The sequence below is a fragment of the Ochotona curzoniae genome, unplaced genomic scaffold, assembly GCF_017591425.1.
Source record: "Ochotona curzoniae isolate NIBS_2020 unplaced genomic scaffold, NIBS_Ocur_1.0 contig_2688, whole genome shotgun sequence".
In the NCBI taxonomy this organism is placed as follows: Eukaryota; Metazoa; Chordata; class Mammalia; order Lagomorpha; family Ochotonidae; genus Ochotona; species Ochotona curzoniae.
In genome coordinates, this window is record NW_024465553.1 from 678,764 (window position 1) to 701,289 (window position 22,526).

Below are 22,526 nucleotides of genomic sequence, written 5' to 3' on the forward strand. Positions count from 1 at the left end.
AAAAAAATCAGGCCTAAACCTACATATAACCCTATGGAAACAAGTGGGTAAGGTCTGGGGGTGGGCCAGTTGTACTGGTCACTGGCAGATCTGAGAACCAGGAAGGGATACAGTAGGGACCAGCACACCACACCACAACACCAGCCAGTTTACATTAGGGCCTGTACGAGATACTGATTGGGCAAGGCTAGGCTGTGGCACCAACCAGTAGGAGCTGGAACTGAGGGAAGGCTAGACCAAACCAGGCTGAACCAGCTGCTGGTGAATGCCAAGGTGAGACAAGCCATGCCAGCCTGGGGGTGGTGGATGCAAGATGTGTGAACCCTGGGCATAGAGGGGTCTGGCTAGGCCCAGCCCATCTCTAAGGTCGGTGCTGGATCCTTGAGCCCTGGGGGTGGGGGATCCAGTGCAGTTCAGTCGCCTGGCCCGGGTCCTTCAGCACCCAGTGTACAGTGCATGTCAGGTCCCAGAGCCCGCCTGCACGGGGGTGCCAGTTCCAGGAACTCCGGAGGCAGAGGGGTCCAGCAGGGCCCAGGACCTTCTCTCTGCCTGCGTAGTGGGTGAGGGGTCCGTGAGCCACAGGGGCAGGGGTTCTGGTGGGTCCCTCATCGCCTAGCCCAGGGCCTTCGCTCCGCCTGCACAGTGGGTAAGGGGTCCGTGAGCCCCAGTGTGGGGGTCTGGCGGGGCCCAGGTCACCTGGCCCGGGGTCCATGGGTCCACCTGTGAGAATTGGTCCTCCTCAGTGTAGAGGATGGAGTGCTGGGCGGCAGACCATGATGCACATGGAGGACATGGCAGCCCATTGGGGCCTACAGAGCACATCTAGTACCATAACAAGGAATGGAGAACAGATCATATGGACAACTACCCAAACAATGACCACAAGCATCTGGGGGAATGGAGACTAAGGTCGCCTGTGTCAGCAGTGGACATTCAAAGGGATTCCTCATCCACAGGCCAGCAAGACTGACAGCATTTCAGAACCATCACATACCCTGGGCAGACCCCCGAGCACCTGCCGTAGCAGGGACTGAGCTGATGTCAGGTGGGCATCCCCATCCGGGACACTGGGGGGTGAGGGGGTGGGGTGGTGGGCTGGTGGGCTGGTGGGGAGGCTGGGTATGGCTTCTCCCCCAACAGAAATGGGAAGAAGAATAGAAAGCTTGGAAACAATAATCACACCCACTTTCCCTAACCCTGGATCCTTCCTACCCTGAGCTACTATGTAAACATCATCTAAAATTATAAAGAGAGAAAAAGATTTTTTTATTATTATTATTACAAAGACAGATTGATTTTGTGGAAAGAAGATCTGCTGGTTCACTCCCCAAATGGTCCCCCAGCCAGAGCTGAGCTGATCTAAAGCCAGGAGCCAGGAGCTTCCTTTCGGTTTCCCATGTGAGTGCAGGGTCTCAGGGCCTTGGGCCACCTTCTGCTGCTTTCCTGGGCGCTGGATGGAGAGTGGAGCAGCTGGGACATGAACCAGCGCCAACATAGGATGCTGGTGCTGGCAAGGTAAGGATTTAGCCATTGAGCCATTGTGCCAGGCCCTTAAACACATTCTTAAACATTTCAGTTTTTTAATTTATACATTATGTGAGGGGTTTCTTACATTTATTTACTTTTTTGATTGACTGATTGATGAGAAAGGCTGATTGACAAAGAAGGAAACAGAGACACACAGAGAAAGAGATCTGCCCACAGACTCATCCTTCAGATGGCTGCAACAGCTGGGGCTGGGTTGGGCCAAACTCCTATGTCGTCCTCCACTGCTTTCGCAGGCCGTAAGCAGGGAGCTGGATGGGAAGAGGAGCAGCTGGCACTTGAAGGCTGAGGACTAGCAGCTGAGCCATCTCGCCAGCGCGAGGATCGGCACTCTGCCACGGTGTCAAGTGTTCCCAGCAGCAGCTTCACCCACCTCGTCACAGCTCCAGCCCTGACATCAAGCATTATAAAATTTCAATCTGATTCCTTCCCCCTACATTCGGCCCTCTATGTCCTAACTGTACTTAAGTATTTTATCCTTCTAGCAATTATATGGGCAAAGGATACAAGGTGATCTGAATAGTGGCCTCTAACAATTCATGTAGTCATTCTATAAAGCTGTAAGACTCAAATAAAATGAAAATGGAATTTAAAGTAATTCCATCTTGGAAAGAAAACGTAAGACAGGGTGAAAAAGCTAGAGATCAAACTAAAAACAGAGAGAGCTCTAAATTCATGGCTGAGCCTGGCTGGCAGGACAAGGACCCAGCCTGGCCCACCAGCTGGCAGGAACCCAAGCACCCGGAGCACCAGCAGGGCACTCAGGCTGGCACCCAGATGGGGACAGACATGCGAGGCGGTGGCTTACCCACTGCACCACACCACCCCAGCTGTGCTTCTGTCTGCCCCATCTCTTCCACCAGCAGAGCAGCAAGCAGCCAAGACCTTACGACCATGCTAAGAACACGCAGCGACCAGAAGCATAACACCCTCCCTCGGCCTGGCCCCACTGACAGCATGGAGCAGTCAGCAGACAGGAAAGAGAAGGCAACAGCAAGGCCCCTATAGGGTGTGGGCTGCGTCATCCCAACACAGGCTGTCCTGGGGACAGGGAGTGTCCGCACCCAAACACGGCAAGGAAAGGAAGCCCTAGACATGGGCAACACCCAGTGTTGGGCGTGAAGGCTGAGGTGAAGGCTAAACAGACGGAAATTCAGGGAGAAGAAAAGTCATAAGCCTCAGTCGCAGGTCAGCCCCAAGGGCCCTGCAGGCCACGGCTGAGCTCACCCACCTTCAAAGTCTAAGTCAAGAGTGCAGTACACTATGATGGGGCTCCACTGGCTGATCCTTCACCTGAAGGCACTGGCACTCCATGTGGGCACTGGTTCGTGTCTCAACTGCCCCACTTCCCATCCAGCTCCCTGCTTGTGGCCTGGGAAAGCAGAGGAAGAGGGCCCAAAGTCTTGGGACCCTACATCTGTGTGGGAGACCTGGAAGAGGCTCCTGGCTCCTGGCTGTGGTCTGGTCCCACACAGGCTGTTGCAGTCATTTGAAGAGTAAATGAGCAGATGGAAGATTCTCTGCTTCTGCCTTTCAAATAAAAATAAAATTTTCTTTTAAAGTAATCTAGCACAATCATTTTACTTCCAGAAGGGGATGGGAGTGTTTTCAGCATCAGATCCTCTCAGGAGCCCGCTGCCCATCTCCTCTGGCAGACGGAGGCTCTTCCTGCTCCGGTACCGAGGGTGATCCAGCAGGCACGTACCTCTTCCTTATACCGGTTGATGGGCAGATCCGGGTACTTGTATGTCGTCTCAGGCACGCACGTCACACTGCTCGCTTTACTCAAAGGCGGCCTTCGACCTAGATTCAGACAAAACAAATCAATGTGATGCTATATCTTACTACATGAAGACAACCACCCCCAGGGACACCTGCATGGGTCTGCTCGCCCAGCACCTGCACAAACCACTCACCCGTCCCCCTCAAGCAGCCATGCACAGCAGGCCCACACCAGACTGAAGGTATGACCTATCAACTTGAAGAGAAAACAGCCCCTTGAATGTGCATCAGCTTAAGTGTCCATTCCTTGCCACAAAAACAAATTAGCACCAGCAACAAATAAACAGGCCCAGGGAGCCAGCGTTCCGCCACAGTGGGTTAATAAGCTGTGGCCTGCAACACCTGCAGCTCACACAGAGGCAGACCTGAGCCCCAGCTGCTCCACTTCTGATCCAGCGTTCTGCTAACGCACCTGGGAGCGCAGCACAGGATGACCAAACACCAGGGTCTCTGCTACTTGGAAAACATAAATGCAATTCCAGGCTGTCCCAACCCTGGCGGTGGCACACATTTGAGAAGCAAACCAGGAGATGAAAAATTTTTGCTCTGTTAATTCTACTTTTCAAATGAATAAATTACCAGTGCCACAGTGTAGTAAGTGAAACCTCCAGCTACTGTGCCAGCATCCCATATGGGTGCCAGTTCGAGTCCGGGCTGATCCACTTCTGATCCAGCTCCCTACCAATGGTTTTGGAAAATAGCAGAGGATGGTGCAAGTGCTTGGGCCAGGGCACCCACAGGAGACCCAGTAAAAGCCTCCAGGTTCCTGACCTTGGACTGGCCCAGCGCAGTGGCTGCAGCCTTCTGGGGAGTGAAACAGCAGATGGAAGAGTCTCTCCCTGTAGTCTTTCAAATAAAAGTTAATAAACACTGTTTCAACTGTGCGAGGCTACACAGCAGGGGCGCTTCACCCTGCTCCAGGTGGCTAAGGGCGAGTTCTGGCCACGGCCGGCGGGCGTGATCCCTCTGGACTTCTTCGTGGAAACACCTAGCCGTGCCAAATTCCAGATTGTTCATCACTTGGAAGGGTCACAAGTACCAGAATTTTTGGACACGAACTTCCACAAGAAGTACATTTTATTTCCAAAACAAACAAGTGATGCAGAGGATAAAGCTAGCATGTGCAGGGCTGGCTCCCCACCGGCTGTGTCCCCACTGCTCACTCCCACCCAGCCCCTACTCGGGGCCTCAGAGAGCAGGGCGAGGCATCCTGAGTGCTTGCCGCGCACCCGCGGCGGGGGGTGCTCCGGCTCAGCACTGGCCATCATGGCCTTCTGGGCAACGAACCAGTACACTCAATAAATAAATCAATCTTAAGGAAAAAAATAAACCACAAGCAAACTCAAGCCCCCCACCTCTCTCCTCAGTCTCGGGGTATCCTCCAGCCAGCCGTCCGTTCCCAGCCTGGTGCCTCCTCTGCTGCCGTCCCCTGGGAGCATCCCTACACTCAGCTCACTGGCCTATCTAGCCTAAGCACATACAGCAACATACGTACATACAACATGCATACAGCGAGTCTAGGACTTGCTCAGAATGCACTGACAGAGGTGCCGCCTCTGGCCAGACCCCAGCGCAGCAGCTCCCGGGGCAGACAGGGCTCCTGCCAGGGCAGAATCCAGCTCTCTCACGGCTGCTCCGCTCACCCTGTGTGAGGCAGGCCCTGCGGCTGGATCTCCCAAGGAGGCACTGTGTGGAGGGAGCAGAACCCACAGCCCTGGCCAAGGAGGGCTCCCAGGGCTAGCCAGGGACAGAGTGGACTATAGCAGAGGGCAGACAAAGGTCCCCCCGGAGGACAGGCACCTGCTGAGCACCACTCCGCTAGGCTCCTAGCAGGCGCACACCCTTGGTGGATACACGCCAGCCGTCAGGCCATGCTGCGTGACTGCCCACTGCAGAGGCTGTTGCCTGCCAGTGGCACTGAACACAAGCTGACATTTCTGGGCCACTGCTGTCGCAGCCACACACAAAGTCCTCCCCACACACCCTGCACGGGGGTGGGAGGAGACAGAACTGTCAAAGGTAACTTCAGGTAGACCAACAAACTCCTCAGGGACAAAGTCAAGTCCAAAAGTGGCACGGGAAATCCTTCCAGCTCCAACGTGCTCTTCCACTCTCCTTAGCTCTTCACTCCAGGTTATTAATTGATCACGGAACCACTGGGCCTCCTCCCTGCCCTGCCCTGCCCACCCCCACCATCAGCTCAGGGCTCCCTCAGGGAGTAGGGACGAGCACCCCATCACATGCATCGTCAAAGTTGCACATTAGGAATTTTGCAGAACAAGCTTAACTGCCACATTACCGACTTAACCCTACCCCAGTGTTCAGGAAGGTGCTGCCTGGGGCTGCTCTGCGTCTCACACAGCTTCCTGTCGGGAAGACGGGCTGGCTCCAGCACCTGGGAGAGCTGGATGCAATGTCTGGTTCCCAGCCCGAGCCTGGCCCAAGGGAGGGACTTGCCCCTGCAGCCCGCCCCTAGCAGCTCCAGCTTTCCTGGGCTCTGAGCTTCTCCCTCTCCTCACTCCAACCAGGGCCTCCATGGCTGACCTCATTCTCTCTTTCCTTGTCACAGGAACTCCATCTTTCCCAGGGGTCTACCTGGGCGATCCACCCCCTGCAGACCCCTGGCTTGCAGCTGCAAAGTCCTCGACCATGAAGGGACCTGGCAAGAGGCTTTAGCCTCTGGAAGCTGGGCCACGCTTGGGCCTGCCCAACTGTAGTGGACCTCGTGTAGCCCCCTCCTCCGCCTAGCCCTACTCCCCAGCAAGGCAGCCCCTCCTCCGGAATACAAGGCCACAGCCATCAGGCCTTCTCCCACCTTCAGCCTCTGCACACGGCCTCCACACCCATCCCGTCCCACAGTGACTTTTGACCGTCAACTTCCCCAGCAGAGACCAGGGCCTGCCCCAAGAGCCCACACTCAGCACACCCTCTCTCCAGATGAACCCTCTGTGCCACACAGCAGAGGACAGCCTACAAGGGAGAGCCCAGGTCACCAGCAGCTCAGTCCCTGACAAGCACTGGGGGCCAAAGGCCTCCCCATGTGCAGTTTCAGGCACAAATCTATGCCAGAACAAGGAAAGGTGCTCTGGGCCACAGGCACAAGTCTGCATCCAGCTGCCTGCAAGGGGCCACTCAGGCACCAAGTCCCTTCCACCCTACAAAGCCTCCAGGTACCCGAGTCCAGCCTAGCTCCTGACACAATGCACTTCCCAGGCGCCAGCACCACACGTGACCCTCTCGTGCCCAGATGGCAAAGGGCCTGCTGCCAGGAGACTTCCACCCGTCCGGGACCAGCAGGGAGAGCGGTCACTCCATACACGTCACTCCTCTGTTCCAAGGGTGCACACACACTGACAGCTGCGTGGGAGGATGTAACGGGCTGTCAGACGACCCTTTCCTGCCCACTCCTACCCTGGCCTTCTCAGGAGCAGTGCCAGGACCGGCCCACAAACAACCGCAAGGCTGCCTCAGCCATATCGGGGAAAGGGGAGAAGGAAACCGCGAGCTGAACCGATCCGAAGCCAGGAGCCAGGAGGCTCTTCCAGGCCTCCCATGTGGGTCAGGGTCCCAAGGCCTTGGCCCGTCATTGACTGCTTTCCGAGGCCATAAGCAGGGAACTGGACGGGAACTGGAGCAGCCAGGACACGAACACACACCTGTGTGGGATCCTGGCACATGCAAGGAAAGGATTTAGTCGCCAGGCCCTACATTAAGTTTTTAAACAAAACAAAAACAAAAATGTTCAATGTTTTACTTCGTAGTGAGGTGAAGGGCCATGATGAAGGGTCTTCCAAGAACTGACTGCTTAGGAACCGTGTTTAATACACAGAAATCAGAGACTTCAGCGTGCCGCCGAGTCATGTCCAAAGGAGGCCCCAGCATGCCAGCACTGTGGGCTCACCTCCTGCCGAGGGGAGGACACGTGCGTACCTGGCCCCGTGGCTGGGTGAGCCCTCACCTCCTGCCGAGGGGAGGACACGTGCGTACCTGGCCCCGTGGCTGGGTGAGCCCTCACCTCCTGCCGAGGGGAGGACACGTGCGTACCTGGCCCCGTGGCTGGGTGAGCCCTCACCTCCTGCCGAGGGGAGGACACGTGCGTACCTGGCCCCGTGGCTGGGTGAGCCCGCACGTGCAGCTCCTGAGCCTCCAGCTGTCTGTACTGGTTGATGTATTCCTCCTCGGAGCACGGCTGGCCGCGGGCCCTGCGGAGACAGTGTGTGAGCAGCCTGAGATCTCCAGGTCACAGGAACATGACTGCCCCTCTGCCTGCCCAGAGCCACTTCCCTTGTTTTCCTCAGTGATGGCAGCGGACATCCGGCTCCGCTGGGACGGAGCACGGAGCACGCTTCTCCACTGCCCTCACCACCGTCCTTACACTCAGGACATTTTCAAGCAACATATTTGAGTGCTTATAATGTGTTCCAGCAGCACACTTTTTTATTAGCACATTTTTTAAATACAGAAAATCCATGGCCATTGCAGACAAAACAAACAGAATACAGAGTGTACCGCTTGCTATTTCACGCATGACCACGTGCCCTTGCTTTCCTATTTGCTCAGAGCACACGCCTTGCAGGCCGTCAAGACACATCTCTTTTTCCTGCTTTCATTAGAGGGGACAGTGACCTGGCTTCTAAATGACCTGAGAGTTAAGCTGAAGAATAAAAGCAACATGGCTATTTTTAGAGCTCTACAGGCACAAAAATGCAGCATAAACTGTGACCTCGAGCGACACACAGCCCAGCAGCACATCAGGCGACAGGCTGCACTGCAGCCGGAGCGGCAGGGGTGCCTCAGCCAGCTGCTCCCACTGCCTTGCCAGAACCACATCCAAACCCTTCAGCAGCAGCATCCACAGCTGCCGGCACCTTCTCCACGCACACGGCCGCATTCAAAGGGAGACCGTCACAGAAGCCATGAAGACGAAACACTGGGTTATTCTGTCATTTCCTCGAGCTTACTGAGCACCCTGCAAACGAAGACGTCACAGCCTCACTGCTGACACGGGAAGCGGCTTGTTCCCGGCACGGCCTCCGTGGGAGCACACAGCGGCTCTTGCCCCAGCAGAGGACACGTCTGCAGGAGCGGCAAGGCCCCGCGGGCCCAGCGCCAGCACCCTGCAGCAGAGCCGGCATCTCAGGGGTAAGTGTTAGCTTTCCATGCCAAGCTTCGGTGCCCAGGATGTCTGCAGACATGTTGACAGGTAAAGCTGCCCAGGAACTTTCAGTGAGCTGTTTTAGAAACTCCATCCAGATGTTCTCCCACTCCATGTGCTCAATTTCTGCTAAGCTACATAGAAGTATTTGCAATGCTTGGATTTTGGCACCAATCTGGTTACAATTTAGTCCATGTCCTAACTTTGTTGTTACCTGCACAGAAAGCTCCACGTGCTTGTCCAGCACTTTGTTGTAAACAACCTATTTGCTCATCAGAATTGTAACTGCGAGTGAGTAAGAAGCCACAGCAAATGCCACTCTTTGGCTGGATGAAGTGGCCCAAGACCACGGCGGTCAAGGCTGGCTCGCAGGTGGCCACACAGACGCTGCTTCAGGAGCTCACGTGGCACCTGAGGGAACGAGAAAGGTTCATGCAAGAGATCGAGGGCGAGCAGAAAGTGAAAAAAGCAGGCACAGACCACAGCTGGCCACAAAGCTACCGGAATCCTCAGGCAAGCATCCCAGCCACTGAGCGGAGACAACTGGAGGCCCTGTGCGCCCGAGTACAGCCCGGCCAGACCAGAGCTGTGCTCAGCAGGTAACGCCGCCCCGCAGGGTCAGCACAGCAGGCAGAGCCCGGCTGCTGTGTCCCTCGCCTGCTATGCCCGGGGAGCTCCTAACCATGCAAGCACTGCTGCTAAGATCCCCCACATGCCACCCAGAAATCTCTGCCGGCATCGTGCCTGCAGGAAACCTTTAACTCAGTCACAGCTCTTACCAGAAAACCAGGCAAACCACCGAAACGTTTCTGAATGTCCATTACCCATTCCCCTAGATTTCGAGAAATTTTGGCAGAAAACGATGCGCTGCCATGCGAAGTAGTCTACATCTTCAAGCAAGTGCTCAAAGACTCGGTGAGCGGTGCAGAGCGCGGGGACCAGCCCCGGGGTCCCCGGCCGGCCTGCAGGACTGGCTGCCCGCCAGCTCCCCTGGCCGCTCCCGGGGAAGGGGCCTGGGGCCCGGGCGGGCAGGAAATACCCACCATTTCCAGCTACGTTGACAGAAACTCCCACAGCAGGTTCCCAGCTCTCACCCATCGAGTATGGAACCCACCCCGTTAGCAGCAGGTGGGCGAAGCCCCCCACCCCCACCCGAGTTTGCCCCACAGCTCTCTGAATCCAACTAGAAGCCTTCAGGGTAAGCAAGGCAACGGAATCTGTTACAAAGTCACAAGTCGGCCTGTTTCAAAGCCTTCCTTTATCAGACAACTAAACATGCTATGTTTTCATTGAACAGATTTTTAACTAAAATGTTTCCTAATATTTTAAAAAGTTTTGAAGTATTAAATCTCAAACACCTCTCTCAAAAACCAAGACAATCTCATTCAATATAAAATCTGACAAGCCTATGTGGGACAAAGTTAACTTTGGCTTTTATTCTAACAAAAAGCTATATAAATAAAATGATAATAAAATAAAATAGAATAAAATGATTATTGTGTCTCTCAGCTTTATAAACACTGAAATGATGCCCCCAGCCCATTCTGTGACCCTCACTGCCAGCAGGGACAGGTCAAAGGGACCATGGTGGTGGTGGGGACAGGAGGACTCGCTCTCAACACTCAGGTACAGTTTGAGCAGATTTTTAATTTTGACCATAATTTTAATGTTAAATAGAAGTATAATAAAAGAAAGCTCTACAATATGGACTGGCATAGCAACAGCAATTGCTACTCTGAGAAAGCATGCAATGCTGACGTTTAACTTAAATCTGTCTTATATTCACATGGGACAGCAGGAACCTATGAGAAGACTCCCCACCTTCCCTCGGGGGCCCAGGCCAGTCCTGGCACCCCTCCACCAGAGAGAAGACTCCCCACCTTCCCTCGGGGGCCCGGGCCAGTCCTGGCACCCCTCCTAACCCCTGGTTCCTTCTGAGGCCCAGCCTGGAGGTGCAGCTGATGGCTCAAACACACAGGGCGGGGGAGGGTCAGGGAGGGGGGGCCCAGAGCATCTTCAGCCTTGTCCAGCCCTGGCTGTTGGGGACACAGGGAGGGAACGTTTATAAGTAGAAAGAAGAAAATCTTGTCCGACAAAAATGCAAGTAGGACACTATGTCTGAGTTAGACTTCTTGCTAAAAGGCTAGCCTTAACTATCCAAAAACCGAACCACTGTGTCTGGGTGCTGCTTACCCTTCATCTAAAACAGAAAAAGATAAAAATAAGAAAGAAAAGAAACCCAAGACTAGAACTAAACATACACTCCAAAAAGAGCCTTCCTTCTCTTCTCGTTCACCCTTCTTGGTCGCCCCATCACATTCCAGCTGTCCCTGATCCAGCCATGCCACACTGCTGCTTGTACTGGCACTCGGCTGCCTGCACACACGCTCCCCCCAGGGCCATGCCTGCAGGGCCACCGTGGCCTGAGCAGCAGTTCTGCCAGAGGGAGACCTGTGGTCCACCAAGGCCGCTCACCCGCCCTCTGAGCCCCTGCAGACCCTCACCAAGCCCTCCCCCAGGGAAGGCGGTCATACCAAACACTAAGGTGCTCACACACAGGCCCTCCGCCAGCAGCTGCTCTGGGAGTCGGGGCCCTCCCCAGCCTGCCCCTGGCCCTCCGCACAGCTCCCTACTAGCCACCTCCGCCCAAACCCCTGCTGAGGCCCGGGGCCTCCATGTCTCAAAGCCCTGACCCCCACACGTGCCACTTCAGCCAGATCACCCCCAACTCCAGGCTGCTCGCAGTCACAGCCAACAGACCTGTCAGGGTCCACACACTCCAGTTCCCAGCATGCCCTTCCCAAGCCCGTGACTCCCACAGCCTTGGCTCGTCCTGTTGCTTAGGGGACGGTAATGCAGCAGGTAAAGCCGCTCCCTGCACTGACACATCCCACACAGGGGCCAGGTTGAGTCCAGGCTGCTCTGCTTCCCATGCAGCTAATATGCCTGGGAAAGCAGCAGAGTACAGCCCAAGTATTTGGGTCCCTGCAGCCACAGAGACGCAGAAGCTTCTGCTCCTGCCTGGGTCAGGCCCAGACCTGGCCACTGCAGCCATTTGGAGGCGTGAACTATCAGATGCAAGATCACTGTTTCTGCAATTCTTTCAATGTAAGTAAATATATCTTTAAAAATAAAAATAGTGGCCCAGTGTGGTAGCCTAGCAGCTAAAGTCCTCGCCCTGCACATGCCGGGATCCCATATGGACACTGGTTCGTATCCTGACTGCTCCATTTTCCATCCAGTTTCCTGCTTGTGGCCTGGGAAAGCAGTCGAGGATGGCCCAACGTCTGGGACCCTGCGCCTGCATGGGAGACCCAGAAGAGGCTCCTGGCACTGGGTCAGCTCAGCTCCAGTTGTTGTGGCCCCTTGGGGAGTGACCCAGCAGGTGGAAGATCTACACCTCTCCTCTGCAATCTGTCTTTCGAATAAAAACAAACCTTTAGGGGGAAAAAAAAAGGCTCCAGGGACAGGCAGCCGCCTAGGTTGCCTTGTGCCAAGTTCAGTGTTCCACTGCTGGGACAGAGCTAGTTCGCAGCTGGCAGGCATACTGGCCTGGTGATGCCAAACCTGTGTTATTTTAACTATACGTGTGCCAGCATTTTTAAAGGTATGTGGGGCGGGAAGACGCCAGCAGCTTGGCAGACAGGCTCTGGGGACCCATGCTGGAGTGTGTGTGTAGGCCCCAGGCTGGCACGGCACACCACCAGAGGCCCAGCCATGGTATCAGCTCCCGGACACGGGGGCCGGGTTGCTCAGGGAAGCAGGTCTGGAGACGTGTGGGAGGGAGGAAGGTGACAGGTGACAGATGTGTGACAGGTAAGTGGGTGACTCTTGGGGGACTCCCACCGACCGGGATACTGCACTAGCAGGTAAATGAGGAGGCTGAGACCTGGTGGTTTGCAGAAAGCAAACCAGAAAATCTTTGGGGGCCAAACCAACACACCTGCCCACGTGGGAGATCTGAGCTGGACTTGTTGGTTTTGACCACTGCCTACCAGCTCACACTAAAACTATGGCTGGGGACCTGCCTGGCAGGGCTCGACCACAGAACCCACCAGTGTTGGGGCAGGGGGTGGACCATGTCAGACTGGGCCATGACACCAGCCAGCATGTGAGACAGCTAGGTCTGGGCGCAGATTCTGTGGGCTCACCCCTGCGGGACTGCTAGTTTGCTTGAGGACCACAGGTGGTGACATGCCAAGCTCGGCATGACCACGGAACATGTCAACGCTCCTCGGTGCTGGGCTTGCGAACAGCCTGTAGCACCTGCAGGCACACCCAAGAACCAGGCGTGGGACAGGCCGAGTCCCAACACCCACCAGCACAAAGGCCAAGACTAGGGGGCATACCACCAGTTAAGGCCTACCACCCACGGGCATGCGTGAGACCAGAGTCTGGGCATGGGCCTGGTGGAGGGGGGCTTGGAGAAGTCCCCTAATGGTGAGCAGGTGTTGGGTGAGCAGGTGACGGCTGGGTGTTGGTCAGGCTGGGCAGGGCTGCTTCATCTGTTGGCAGGTGTGCGGGCTGGCTCTGGGGGCTGACCAGGCAGGTGTGTGGGCTGGCTCTGGGGGCTGACCAGCCAGGGCTGGCCAAATAGTAGCACAGTGGCATACTTAGGAACCCGGTGGGGGGTGGTCGGACTGCTGGGAGCAGCCCTCTCCCCATCACTCCCCACTTCTCCCAGGTACAGCAAGAAAAGAGGAGACTGGAGGCCGTTGTCTCATTCAATTCTCCCATCCGGACCAGTGGTCCACACGCGCATGCATCCTTTCTCAACTATGAGAGCATCATCAAAAATGTAAAAAACTTATTAAAGCATTGAGAAATCAAATAAACAAGAACCTTAAAAACTAAAACGTTCCCTGACTTGTGCCCGGCCTAACCCTGCTAGCCGGGGAGCCCACAGGGAGCCCTGCTGGACCCCCGCCTCGCCTCGCCTCGCCTCACTTTCTGGCCTTCTGCTCCCACACACTTTGGGGTGAACAGAAAGCGGGGCGGAGGGAGCAGCCCGGCACTGCGGGAAGCAGCGAGGCCGGGGCGGGCGCCTCCGCGGAGCCGACCCACTCCTGGGGGCTCAGGCCGCTGCCCGCCGGCCCAGGCCCACCTTGTACACGCCGCCGGCCCCGCGGGCACCGGGCTCGGGCCGGCGTCCCGGCGCGGCGCCTCGGCCGGGAAGGCGGGCGGCGCGCCCAGCAGCTCCACATCCGTCACGGTCTTGCCGATGGTGAACCAGTCGTTGATCTGGTCCACGGTGAGCTTGCGCAGCATGCTTGCCGCGACGCCGCCTCCTCAACCGCCTGCTCCGCTCCGAGCGCGGGAACCGCGACACCGGCAACGCGCCTGCGCAGCGCGACCAGCCCGGCGCCCCGCCCCCTGCAGAAACCGCCCAATCAGCGCACTGCTGCAGCCGGCCCTCCCCACTCGTCCCGCCCCGCCTCATGAGTTCCTCCAATCAGAGTGCACCATGACTGCGGCAGGCGGAGCGGGCGTGCTATGCCACCCACCACGCCAGAGCCATGTGCTCCTACTCGGGCCTGCGCGCAAGGACTGCTGGGAGCTTCTGCCCCTCCCCCAGCTCCCCCACGCAAGGCCTGCCGGGAAAGCTGGCACCTGTGACCGCCGAAACTCAGTTCGAGAAGTTTCTCGAAGCCCTTTCCCGGCTGCTCTGGGCTTGGCGCGCTTCAGGCAAAAGTAGGACGGATGTTCCTCAGCACGTGGCGTACACAGAGCCGCGGTGGGGCTCCTGTCCGGCTTCACGCCAGGTTCTGAGGGGAGGGCGGCGGGGAAGGCAGGCGTGTGCGCGTCCCTGAGCACAAGGGCCGCGCGGGAGGGACGTGGTTCCGGCGCCTGCACCTGCGTGTGGGCCGCAGTGTCCTCCGCAGACCTGGTCCAGGCCTGCAGGCCAAGGAAGACGCCCTGCCGCGATGGGAGAGCGGGGGCAGCCGCGGGCGTGCTGCTTTAGCCGAGGCCAGCACCGGGCGTCCAGTTCCCGCTTCCCAGGGCGCTGTCCCTCAGGCCCAGCTCTTCCAGGCAGGGCTCATGTGGGGGGTGTTGGGCTCTTTGGGGTTGCTAGGCTTCGCTTGCTGCACGCCTGCTCCAAGGGACCACTGTTGTTTAAAATCTGTGTATACACAAACTTGCGCACGTATATATCCGTGTTGAAAGTGTTGCAGAGAGAAGCACTCGGTTCCCTGCCCCAGTGGCCACGCCCGCACCTGCACCAGGGCCTCCCCGTGGGGACGCGCCGTCCCACTCCACCGCTAGGAAGTGGAGCATCTGAGACGCAAACTGACGCAGGAATTCCTCTCCTTGAGTTTATAACTATAATTTAAACCATATTTAATCATTTGTGCATCAGAGAGAGCTCTTCATCCACTGGTTCACATCCCCAAACGGCTGCAGTAGCTAGATCTGGGCCAGACAGAGCAAGGAGCCAGAAACTCCCCCTGGAGTTGCCATGTAAGCCCCGAGGGTCCAGCAGCAGGAAGCGGGACCCCAAACGGAGCAGCTGGCCTCAAGCCAGCACTCCGACAGGGCGCCGGGGTCCCAAGCGGCAGTGGCTGCCCGGCAGAGCCAGCGTGGAGACCGGCTGCGAGGGCCAGTGCTGCCATTTCCTGGCTAAGCACTGTGAGCTCTGGGCCCTGCCTCGGTGCTCCGCGGGGCCCCTCACCAGGCGCAGCTCCTCCTCACTCGTGTCCACGGTTCACACTGAAGCAGACAGCATGGCACAGAGCGCAGGAGTGGGGGCGCCTCTGTAAATCTGCTTTCCAGTAGAAATCTTTAAAAAAAAAAATTTAAAAATTAAGGCTAGAACCTAGCACGGTAGCCTAGTGGCTAAAGCCCTTCCTTGCACTCTCCGGGATCCCACATGGGCTCCGGTTCTAATCCCGGCTGCTCCACTTCCCATCCAGCTCCCTGCTTGTGGCCTAGGAGAGCAGTAGAGGACAGCCCAAAGCCTTGGGACCCTGCACCCACGTGGGAGACCCAGTGGAAGCTCCTGGCTCCTAGGTTCGGATTGCTTCAGCTCTGGCCACTGCAGCCACTTGACGAATGAATCTAAGGACAGAAGATCTTCCTTTCTGTCTCTCCTCCTCTGTATATCTGACTTTCCAATAAAATAAACAAAAAAAAATTTTTTTAAATGTCTATGGATCTCCGGGCTAGCATGGTGGCTCTACAGGCTAATTCTCCACCTGCAAGCACTGGCATCCCCTATGGGCACCAGTTCATATTCTGGCTGCTCCACTTCTGATCCAGTTCCCTACTTGTAGTCTGGGAGAGCAGCAAAAGATGGCCCAAGTGCCTGGGCACCTGCATCCATGTGGGGGAGCCCGGAAGTGCTCGTGGCCTCAGCTCAGCTCAGCTCTGGCCATCACAGGCATTTGGAAGAGTGAAGTAGCAGACTGAAAACCTTTCCCCGTCTTTCCTCTCTGTAAATCTCCCTTTTAATAAAAATAGATCTTTTCTTTTAAAAAAGACTTAAGTCCGTTCATCTCAAGGCTAGTTCAGAGTTCAAATGCTTTGTCCTGAAAAGCTTTAAGATTTTTCTTGTTTTCCCTAAGTGCTTTTCTTGTTGTTTAAGTAGTATTCTTCAGCTTTTTTTTCTTGACAGCAGCTTCTCATTCAAGTTCTTTTTTTTTTTTCATTTTTTTTATTGTTAAATACTTTATTTGTTTGTTTGATACAGTGACAGAGAGACCCCCAGTGCTGGCTCACCTGCAGCTGTCACAGTGGAGACTGGGCCAGTCGCTCCGTGAGTGGTAGCTTCAGTGTGCCACACCGCGGGCTCCCTCTTTCACATTAGCCACAGGCCAAGGGGGTGCTGATGTTAGCGCGCCTCCACCAGGTGGCTCTGAGAACTGCCGCCTCACCCTCAGAGTGGCATGGCCGCTGGCTCCGCTGTGCTTGCCCAGCTTAGCCCTGGGACCCTTCCACCTGGGACTCCAGGACCGGAGGAGCGAGGAGACGCACTCACTGCTCTCCTGGTGCCTGGTTGAGAGGACAGAACAGCCAGTGTTGAGGCTCACTGGGTTACGCTACAGCCTGTTCCCTGTGACCACCAGTTCGGGTCCCAGCTGCTCCACTTCCCGTCCAGCTCCCTGCTGGTGCACCTGAGAGTGGCAGCCGACAGCCCAAGTGCTTGGGCTCCTGTCACCTGTGTGAGAGACCTCCGTGGATTGCCAGGCTCCTGACTTTGACCTAGCCCGGCCCAAGCCATTGCAACCATGGGCGGGTGAACCAGTGGATAGAAAGACTCTAACCTTTCAAATTTCAAATAAGTAAAATAAATATTTTTTAATAGCCAACATGTAACCAACATGTCCAAAATACTGGTGCTGGTTCAATGCCAGCGGGGCCCACCTGTGCACCCCACGTACTTCATGTTGGGGTGTGCTCTGCCCCGCTGCGCCGGCGCCTAGACTCACATGGACCGTCCTTTTAGTGCTGGAGCTGCTACTACTGTGGGTGTAGTGAAGGCCCTTGCTGAGCACTTCAGGTCTTCTTTCTTTTTTAGGATTTACATATTTATTTGAAAGGCAGAATTAGAGAAAAGTAGAGGCAGAGGTCTTCCACCTACTGGTTCACCCTCCAAACGGCCAGGACTGCTGCAGCTGAGCACGTCTGAAGCCAGAGCTTCTTCCAGGTCCCTTACGTGGTGCAGGGGCCCAAGAATTAGGGCCATCCTCCACTTCTTTCCCAGCCATAAGCAAGGAGCTAGATCACAAGTGGAGTAGCAGAGTCTAGAGCCAGCACCCACATGATGTTGGCGCTGCAGTGATGAGCGTGTGAGCCACCATGCTGCCTACCACTGATGCTTCGTTCACCGCCCGCAGGGAAGGCGCTCGTTTGGGGAGACCAGGCACTGTCCGCTCGCACGGTCTCAGCGGGATCTGCACGCACAGACCGACACAGGTAGGTGAGGCAAGCGAGGCCGGCAGTGCCCTGCTGTTTCACATCGGCTTGGTTCTTCCCACGACTGTGCCTTGATCCTCAGCTCCTCATTCCCTGAAGGCGGAAGGTGGAGCTAGCTGTCTTTGCAAGTGACTGCCATTTCCTTTGTCCGTTTAAGATGGTTGGTTGGTGTGACAGGCACAGTGAAAGGAAGAGCTAAAGGAAGATCGGCCCTCCACTGCTTCACCCCCGAATGGCTGCAGCCAAGGCCAGGCTCCAGGCACGGGCTGCAGGCTCCACCCGCAGGGAGGTGGGCGGGGGGCAAGGCTGCCCCACGTCCCGGCAGGCACGTTAACCCACTACACCACAAAGCCAGCCCCTCTTTGTTTCGCTAATAAAAGTAAACGTATGTCTTACCTAAATCTTAATTTTCAAACGTCCTGGATACCTTGTCTGTGCTTCCTTGGTCATTTTCTGAATTACTACTTAACATTTGCTTGAGGATACACTGAAGAATTTATGGAAAATGTATTTCTTCTGATGTTACAAGAAATCGTACGTGTGAAAATGGCATCCGTTTGTATCGTTACACTTTCCAAAAACAGTATTTTCTGGTGTGAGGAAAGCAAGGCCTGGCAGACACCACAGCGCACCCCGGGAGAGGCACCAGTTTGAGGGCATTGTGCCAGCCTGTCCTGGACCCCCTTCAGCCCCACCCTCCTGTCCCAGCTCAGTCACCGGCGGCCCACTCCCTCAGCCTGTGAGCTGGCCGGGATGGTCCTGTCAGCTTGTGCAGAGCCTTTACCTCGCGGTCCTTGCGAAGCCGAGGACCCTGCCATGGCGCAGCTTCAAGGGTCGTCCTTGCGCGGAGCCCTTGTGTGCGGCCATGACGCGGTTCAGGTGTCCCCACCTTCTTGCCTGCAGCATCTGGGAAGGCCGGCGGAGGCGCTGTGGTGCGCATGTGCGACGTGGATACGCTCTGGCCCGGCCCACCGCCGACTCTGTCGTCCTCCCGGCAAGCCCCGCGCGACGCGTGCGTACTCCGTGACCTTCCTGAGTCGTCGTCCCTGGAAGCCGGTGGTGCGAGGGAGTCCGCGGCGAGGTGGGCTCCGGGGGCGCGGGACGAGCCTCGGTGTGGGGTGGGGTGCGGGACGAGCCTCGGTGTGGGGGTGGGGTGCGGGACGAGCCTGGTGTGGGAGTGGGGGTGCGGGACGAGCCTCGGTGTGGGGGTGGGGTGCGGGACGAGCCTGGTGTGGGGGTGCGGGACAAGCCTTTGTGTGGGCTCTTGCGGGCACTCCCGGGACACTGCAGGTGTCTCGGCAGGCTGGCAGGTGGGGGCCAGGACTGGAGCGGGCTGTCTGCCAAATGCCCACCTGTGGCAGAGCACTGTCTGCTCACCTTGGGTGCGTGCCCAGTGAGCAGCCGCCCCGCAGACTCCTCAGGGGGGCTGGGCAGGCGAGTCAGGGGCGGCCCTGCTCCCTGGAGCAAGGACACGCGTGTCACAGATCACACACCCCACAGGACGGCCCTGTCACTGACCACACATACACGCTCTCTGACCCTAGCATGGCAGTGAGGGCACACCCACGTCACTGTTGGTTGGCATCTTGGAAAGAAGGGTGTGCGGGGCAGAATCCCACGAGCCGAGGGGTCCCCAGCCCGCCCGCCGTGGACTGCCACCTGCCAAGGGGAAGTGCTGTGGCATGAGGGCAGGCTTTCTAGGTGACGCCTCTCTGTTGCAGATGCTCCAGAGCCTGGTTAGGAACGTCTGGACCCCCATGAAGCCCTACTACACCCAGGCCTACCAGGAGATCTGGGCGGGGGTGGGGCTCATGGGCTTCATCGTGTACAAGATCAGGAGTGCTGGTGAGTCCGCAGTGGCTGTGCTGGGGCAGGAGAGCACCTCCGGGAGGGAGATCTTCACTGGCTGCAGCTGGGAGAGAGCCGGGAGCTTCCTCGAGGCCAGGCAGAGCGCTGGGGTGGGAGTGGAGCGGCCAGGACGAGTGCCGGCGCCCCGGGGGAAAGCTTACCTTGCTGTACCCAAAAGTTCAGTTGCTCCTGTGGGTGGGGATCGGTGCCACCTGTGGTGCTCTGGGGCGTCAGCGGCCCCGGGACACTGCAACTCAGGCAGACCCCAGACGGTCACGGGCTGCATGTCTTCTCTGGGTGTCACCTTGCTGGGCTCTGCTTGCTACCTCTGCAGCGGGGCCCGCTCCGAGTGGAGCTGCCGAGGCAGGCGGTCGCCAGGAGCTTCCTGCCGGGCCTGCCTGCGCCCGGAGCTGGCTCGCGCAGTGAGTGTGTGGAAAGCACTGTGACGACCTCGGGATGACGGGTTTCTTCCTTTCTTTTTTAGATAAAAGAAGTAAAGCTTCCAAAGGTAAGGCTTCTGTCTGCATGGCTGAGGCAGAGGGGCGCCTCACTGTGCCCGTGCGGGGCGGCAGGGGGCACAGGGACAGCCTGTCTGCATGGCTGAGGCAGAGGGGCGCCTCACTGTGCCCGTGCGGGGCGGCAGGGGGGCACAGGGACAGCCCAGCTGGGTCTGAGCTCGGCTTCTCGTAGTCTGAGCGCTTGGAGGAAGGAAACCCTGGCTCGCCGCTTGTTCAGTACCAGGGCCGACCACGTGAGCTCTGTGCACACTGGCCGTGCCCGGAGAGGGTGTTTGGTGAGCTTAGTCCGTGGCAGGCTTCCCTTCAGCAACAGCAGGGTGTAGACACGCAGGCCTGGTGAGTTTGACGGAAGAGGGGCTCCTGCCCACAAGCAGAGCTGGGCCCCCCACCCCTTCCAAGTTCCCACCGTGCATGTCATGACTTCAAGGCCGCTGCCCTGCCTCCTCAGCTGCTTCTGTTTCTGCATCTTTCCTAAAGGTCCTGCTCCTGCTCACGGCCACCACTAGCCAGCTCAGCTGGCCGTGCCCGGGGAAGACAGGCCGCCCGCCTGGGACCATACTGTGTTGGGGGCAGCGTGGGGGGTCACCATCGTCTGCCCCAGTGCTGGGTACTCTGTGGCATGAATAAAGCCATCTGTGACTGCAGCACCATCACGCGGTCCTGGCTCAAGACGCGCCCCTCGCTCCGGCCAGCCTGCGGCCACTCTTACACCAGCATAGCAGCTGGAGCTCGGCGTGCAGGAATGCATGCTTGGCAGCAGTCCTGCCCCTGTCTCCCACATTGCCCCAAGCCTCCTTGTTCACACCTGTCACCCAAGGATGAATGGGGAGGATGGGAACGTGCTGGCGACCGATGGGATGCTCTAGGGACTGGTGGCAGGTGAATGAAGAACTATGTGAGAACATTCCAACAGAAATAATCACTCCTCAGGAATCCATGAATGCCTACTGCAAAAAGAGAGAGAGGTCTCCACTGGTTCACTACTTAGATGGCTCCAGTGACTGGAGCTCAGCCGAAGTCAGGAGCCAGAGCTGTTTGCGGGTTTCCCACTCAGGTGCAGGGTCAAGGCCACAAGCAGGGAGCTGGTTGGGAAGTGGGGCTGCCTTAGCAGTGCTGGCCTCCCATGTCAGAGGACCAGCTAGGAGCCAGCTAGCAACTCCACTTGCGTTAACCCTGCTGCTAAGCCCGGGAAGGCAGTGAACGGTGGCCGTGGAGGAGAGTGGGATGCAGGCCCTTCCTGTTGGGCTGTGCTAGCTGTGTGGACCTCATCCTGGAGGCAGGTGTGTGCTCCCAGTCAGGCAGAGTGGGCATGTGCCGAGGGTGCTGCTGGCGGAGGGGGACCCCAAGGTTGGCCTGCTGTGGTTGGAAATGGAAGAAAGGGCCAAGTGTTTGGGACAGGGACTCAGGTCCCCAGGGGAGCCAGGAGGGTGAGTGGCAGTGCCCAGTGCCGATCTGTCCACGCTGCCTGCCCAATGCCTGTGTCATTCCTGAACAGAACTGGGTCTGCTGCCCGGTCCTTGAGGCACCTGGAGCCGAAGCCAGGAGGGCGAGTGGTGTCACCTCAGTAACCTCAGGGGAAAGTGGTTGTGGCACGAGGTGACCTGGGCACGTGACTGTTCTGCAGAAGCGGCTGTGAGCCTCACAGGGCCTGCTGACACCTCTGCTAGAGCACTGCGCTGACTCAGCACTCGGAAGTGGCCGCCTGCAGGTGAGCTAGTCGGCAGGCTGGCCCGCTGTGTGGTGACGGCATCCCTCATGGGCACAGGTTCGCACCCTGGCTGCTCCACTTCCCATCAAGCTTACTGCCTACTTCCTGGGATGGCAGTAGCAGAGACTGGGGTCCTTGTGTCCCTGCACCCACATGAGGGGCCCCGAAGAGGCTCCTGGCTTCAGCTCAGCTCAGTGATGACTGCCTGGGGAGTGGAGCGGTGGAAGGTCTGTGTGACTTACTGTAAGAACAATGCTCCAAAATTTTGTAGTCTCAGACGGTGTGAGAAAGGAGCAGGTGTGTGAGGCGGCCATCTCCCCTGGCTGGGCCAGCATGGACCCTGGGCACTCGGGAGCAGCATGGAGGGCTCCCAGCTGGCTTCCCCTGGTCTCTGCTGCTGTATGTCCCCCAGAATTCGTCCCCAGTTCTGAGAGCAGGGGCCAGGCGGGCAGACCTTGCTTCAGCCCTGCCCCTCACGGCTCTGCCCCGGGTGGCCATCAGCAGGTGCCAGGCCCTGGGCCTGCCTGTCTTAGGGTGGAAGCCTCCAAAAGCTGCTGACTGAAGTGGCTGAGGTGAGGGCTGTGGAAGCACATTACACCTGGGGCACTGCGGCATCTGAGTAAGAGGTCTGGGGGCTCCTGATTCCAGGTCTCCCAGACAGGTGTCTGGTGTGCAGAGTGGAGGGCACTAAGCATCCGCCCCTGCTGGACAGGTGGTGCAGTGCGCACCAGCACAATGGACCCTCCTGAGGTGGGCAGCTAGGAGCCAAGGCCAGAAGCCTCATGGACAGGCCCACTTGGCAGCATCCCCACACAGCCTGAGATAGGCTGCCCCACCTCGAGGGTCTCAGAGGACACTGGTGAGCCATGCTGTCCTCATTCCAGGATCCAGTCTTGGTCCCTGGGTGCCACCCGTACCCTCAGCCGCTCCCAGGCAGCCACCTGTGCTCAAATGCCCACTGGGGAGCCCTGTGTGACCACACCTGCAAGTACCCTGGAGGCACCTGGTTTTGGGGGCATCGCCATGGCCACTGCTCTGCCCAGACTGGCTTGGGACG

At 57.6% G+C, this 22,526-nt stretch overlaps 3 protein-coding genes across 4 annotated transcripts in view; 2 read left to right on the forward strand and 1 right to left on the reverse strand.

Moving 5' to 3' along the window:
* TDRD9 (tudor domain containing 9) overlaps positions 1-13,750 on the reverse strand; it is a 55,790-nt gene extending 42,040 nt beyond the window's left edge. Inside the window, exons 1-4 of the mRNA XM_040975525.1 lie at positions 13,596-13,750; positions 12,333-12,371; positions 7,429-7,529; positions 3,251-3,348 (exon numbers count right to left, since the gene is read on the reverse strand). Coding sequence (XP_040831459.1) covers positions 3,251-3,348; positions 7,429-7,529; positions 12,333-12,371; positions 13,596-13,750 — 393 coding nt within the window. The remainder of the gene's footprint in view (positions 1-3,250; positions 3,349-7,428; positions 7,530-12,332; positions 12,372-13,595) is intronic.
* RD3L (RD3 like) lies at positions 8,795-9,604 on the forward strand. Its single transcript, XM_040975519.1, has 2 exons — positions 8,795-9,081; positions 9,319-9,604. Exons 1-2 carry the CDS (start codon positions 8,795-8,797, stop codon positions 9,602-9,604), a joined length of 573 nt encoding a protein of 190 aa, XP_040831453.1.
* Positions 13,751-18,387: 4,637 nt separating the features above from the next.
* ATP5MJ (ATP synthase membrane subunit j) lies at positions 18,388-20,403 on the forward strand. Of its 2 annotated transcripts, none has more exons than XM_040975526.1 (4): positions 18,388-18,476; positions 19,117-19,240; positions 19,728-19,751; positions 20,239-20,403. In XM_040975526.1, the coding sequence occupies exons 2-4, from the start codon at positions 19,117-19,119 to the stop codon at positions 20,265-20,267; spliced, it is 177 nt and encodes a 58-aa protein (XP_040831460.1). In that variant the 5' UTR covers positions 18,388-18,476; the 3' UTR covers positions 20,268-20,403. The 2 variants fall into 2 exon arrangements, with proteins under 2 accessions (XP_040831460.1, XP_040831462.1); XM_040975528.1 differs by having other exon boundaries at positions 18,402-18,454.
* Positions 20,404-22,526: the final 2,123 nt, after the last annotated feature.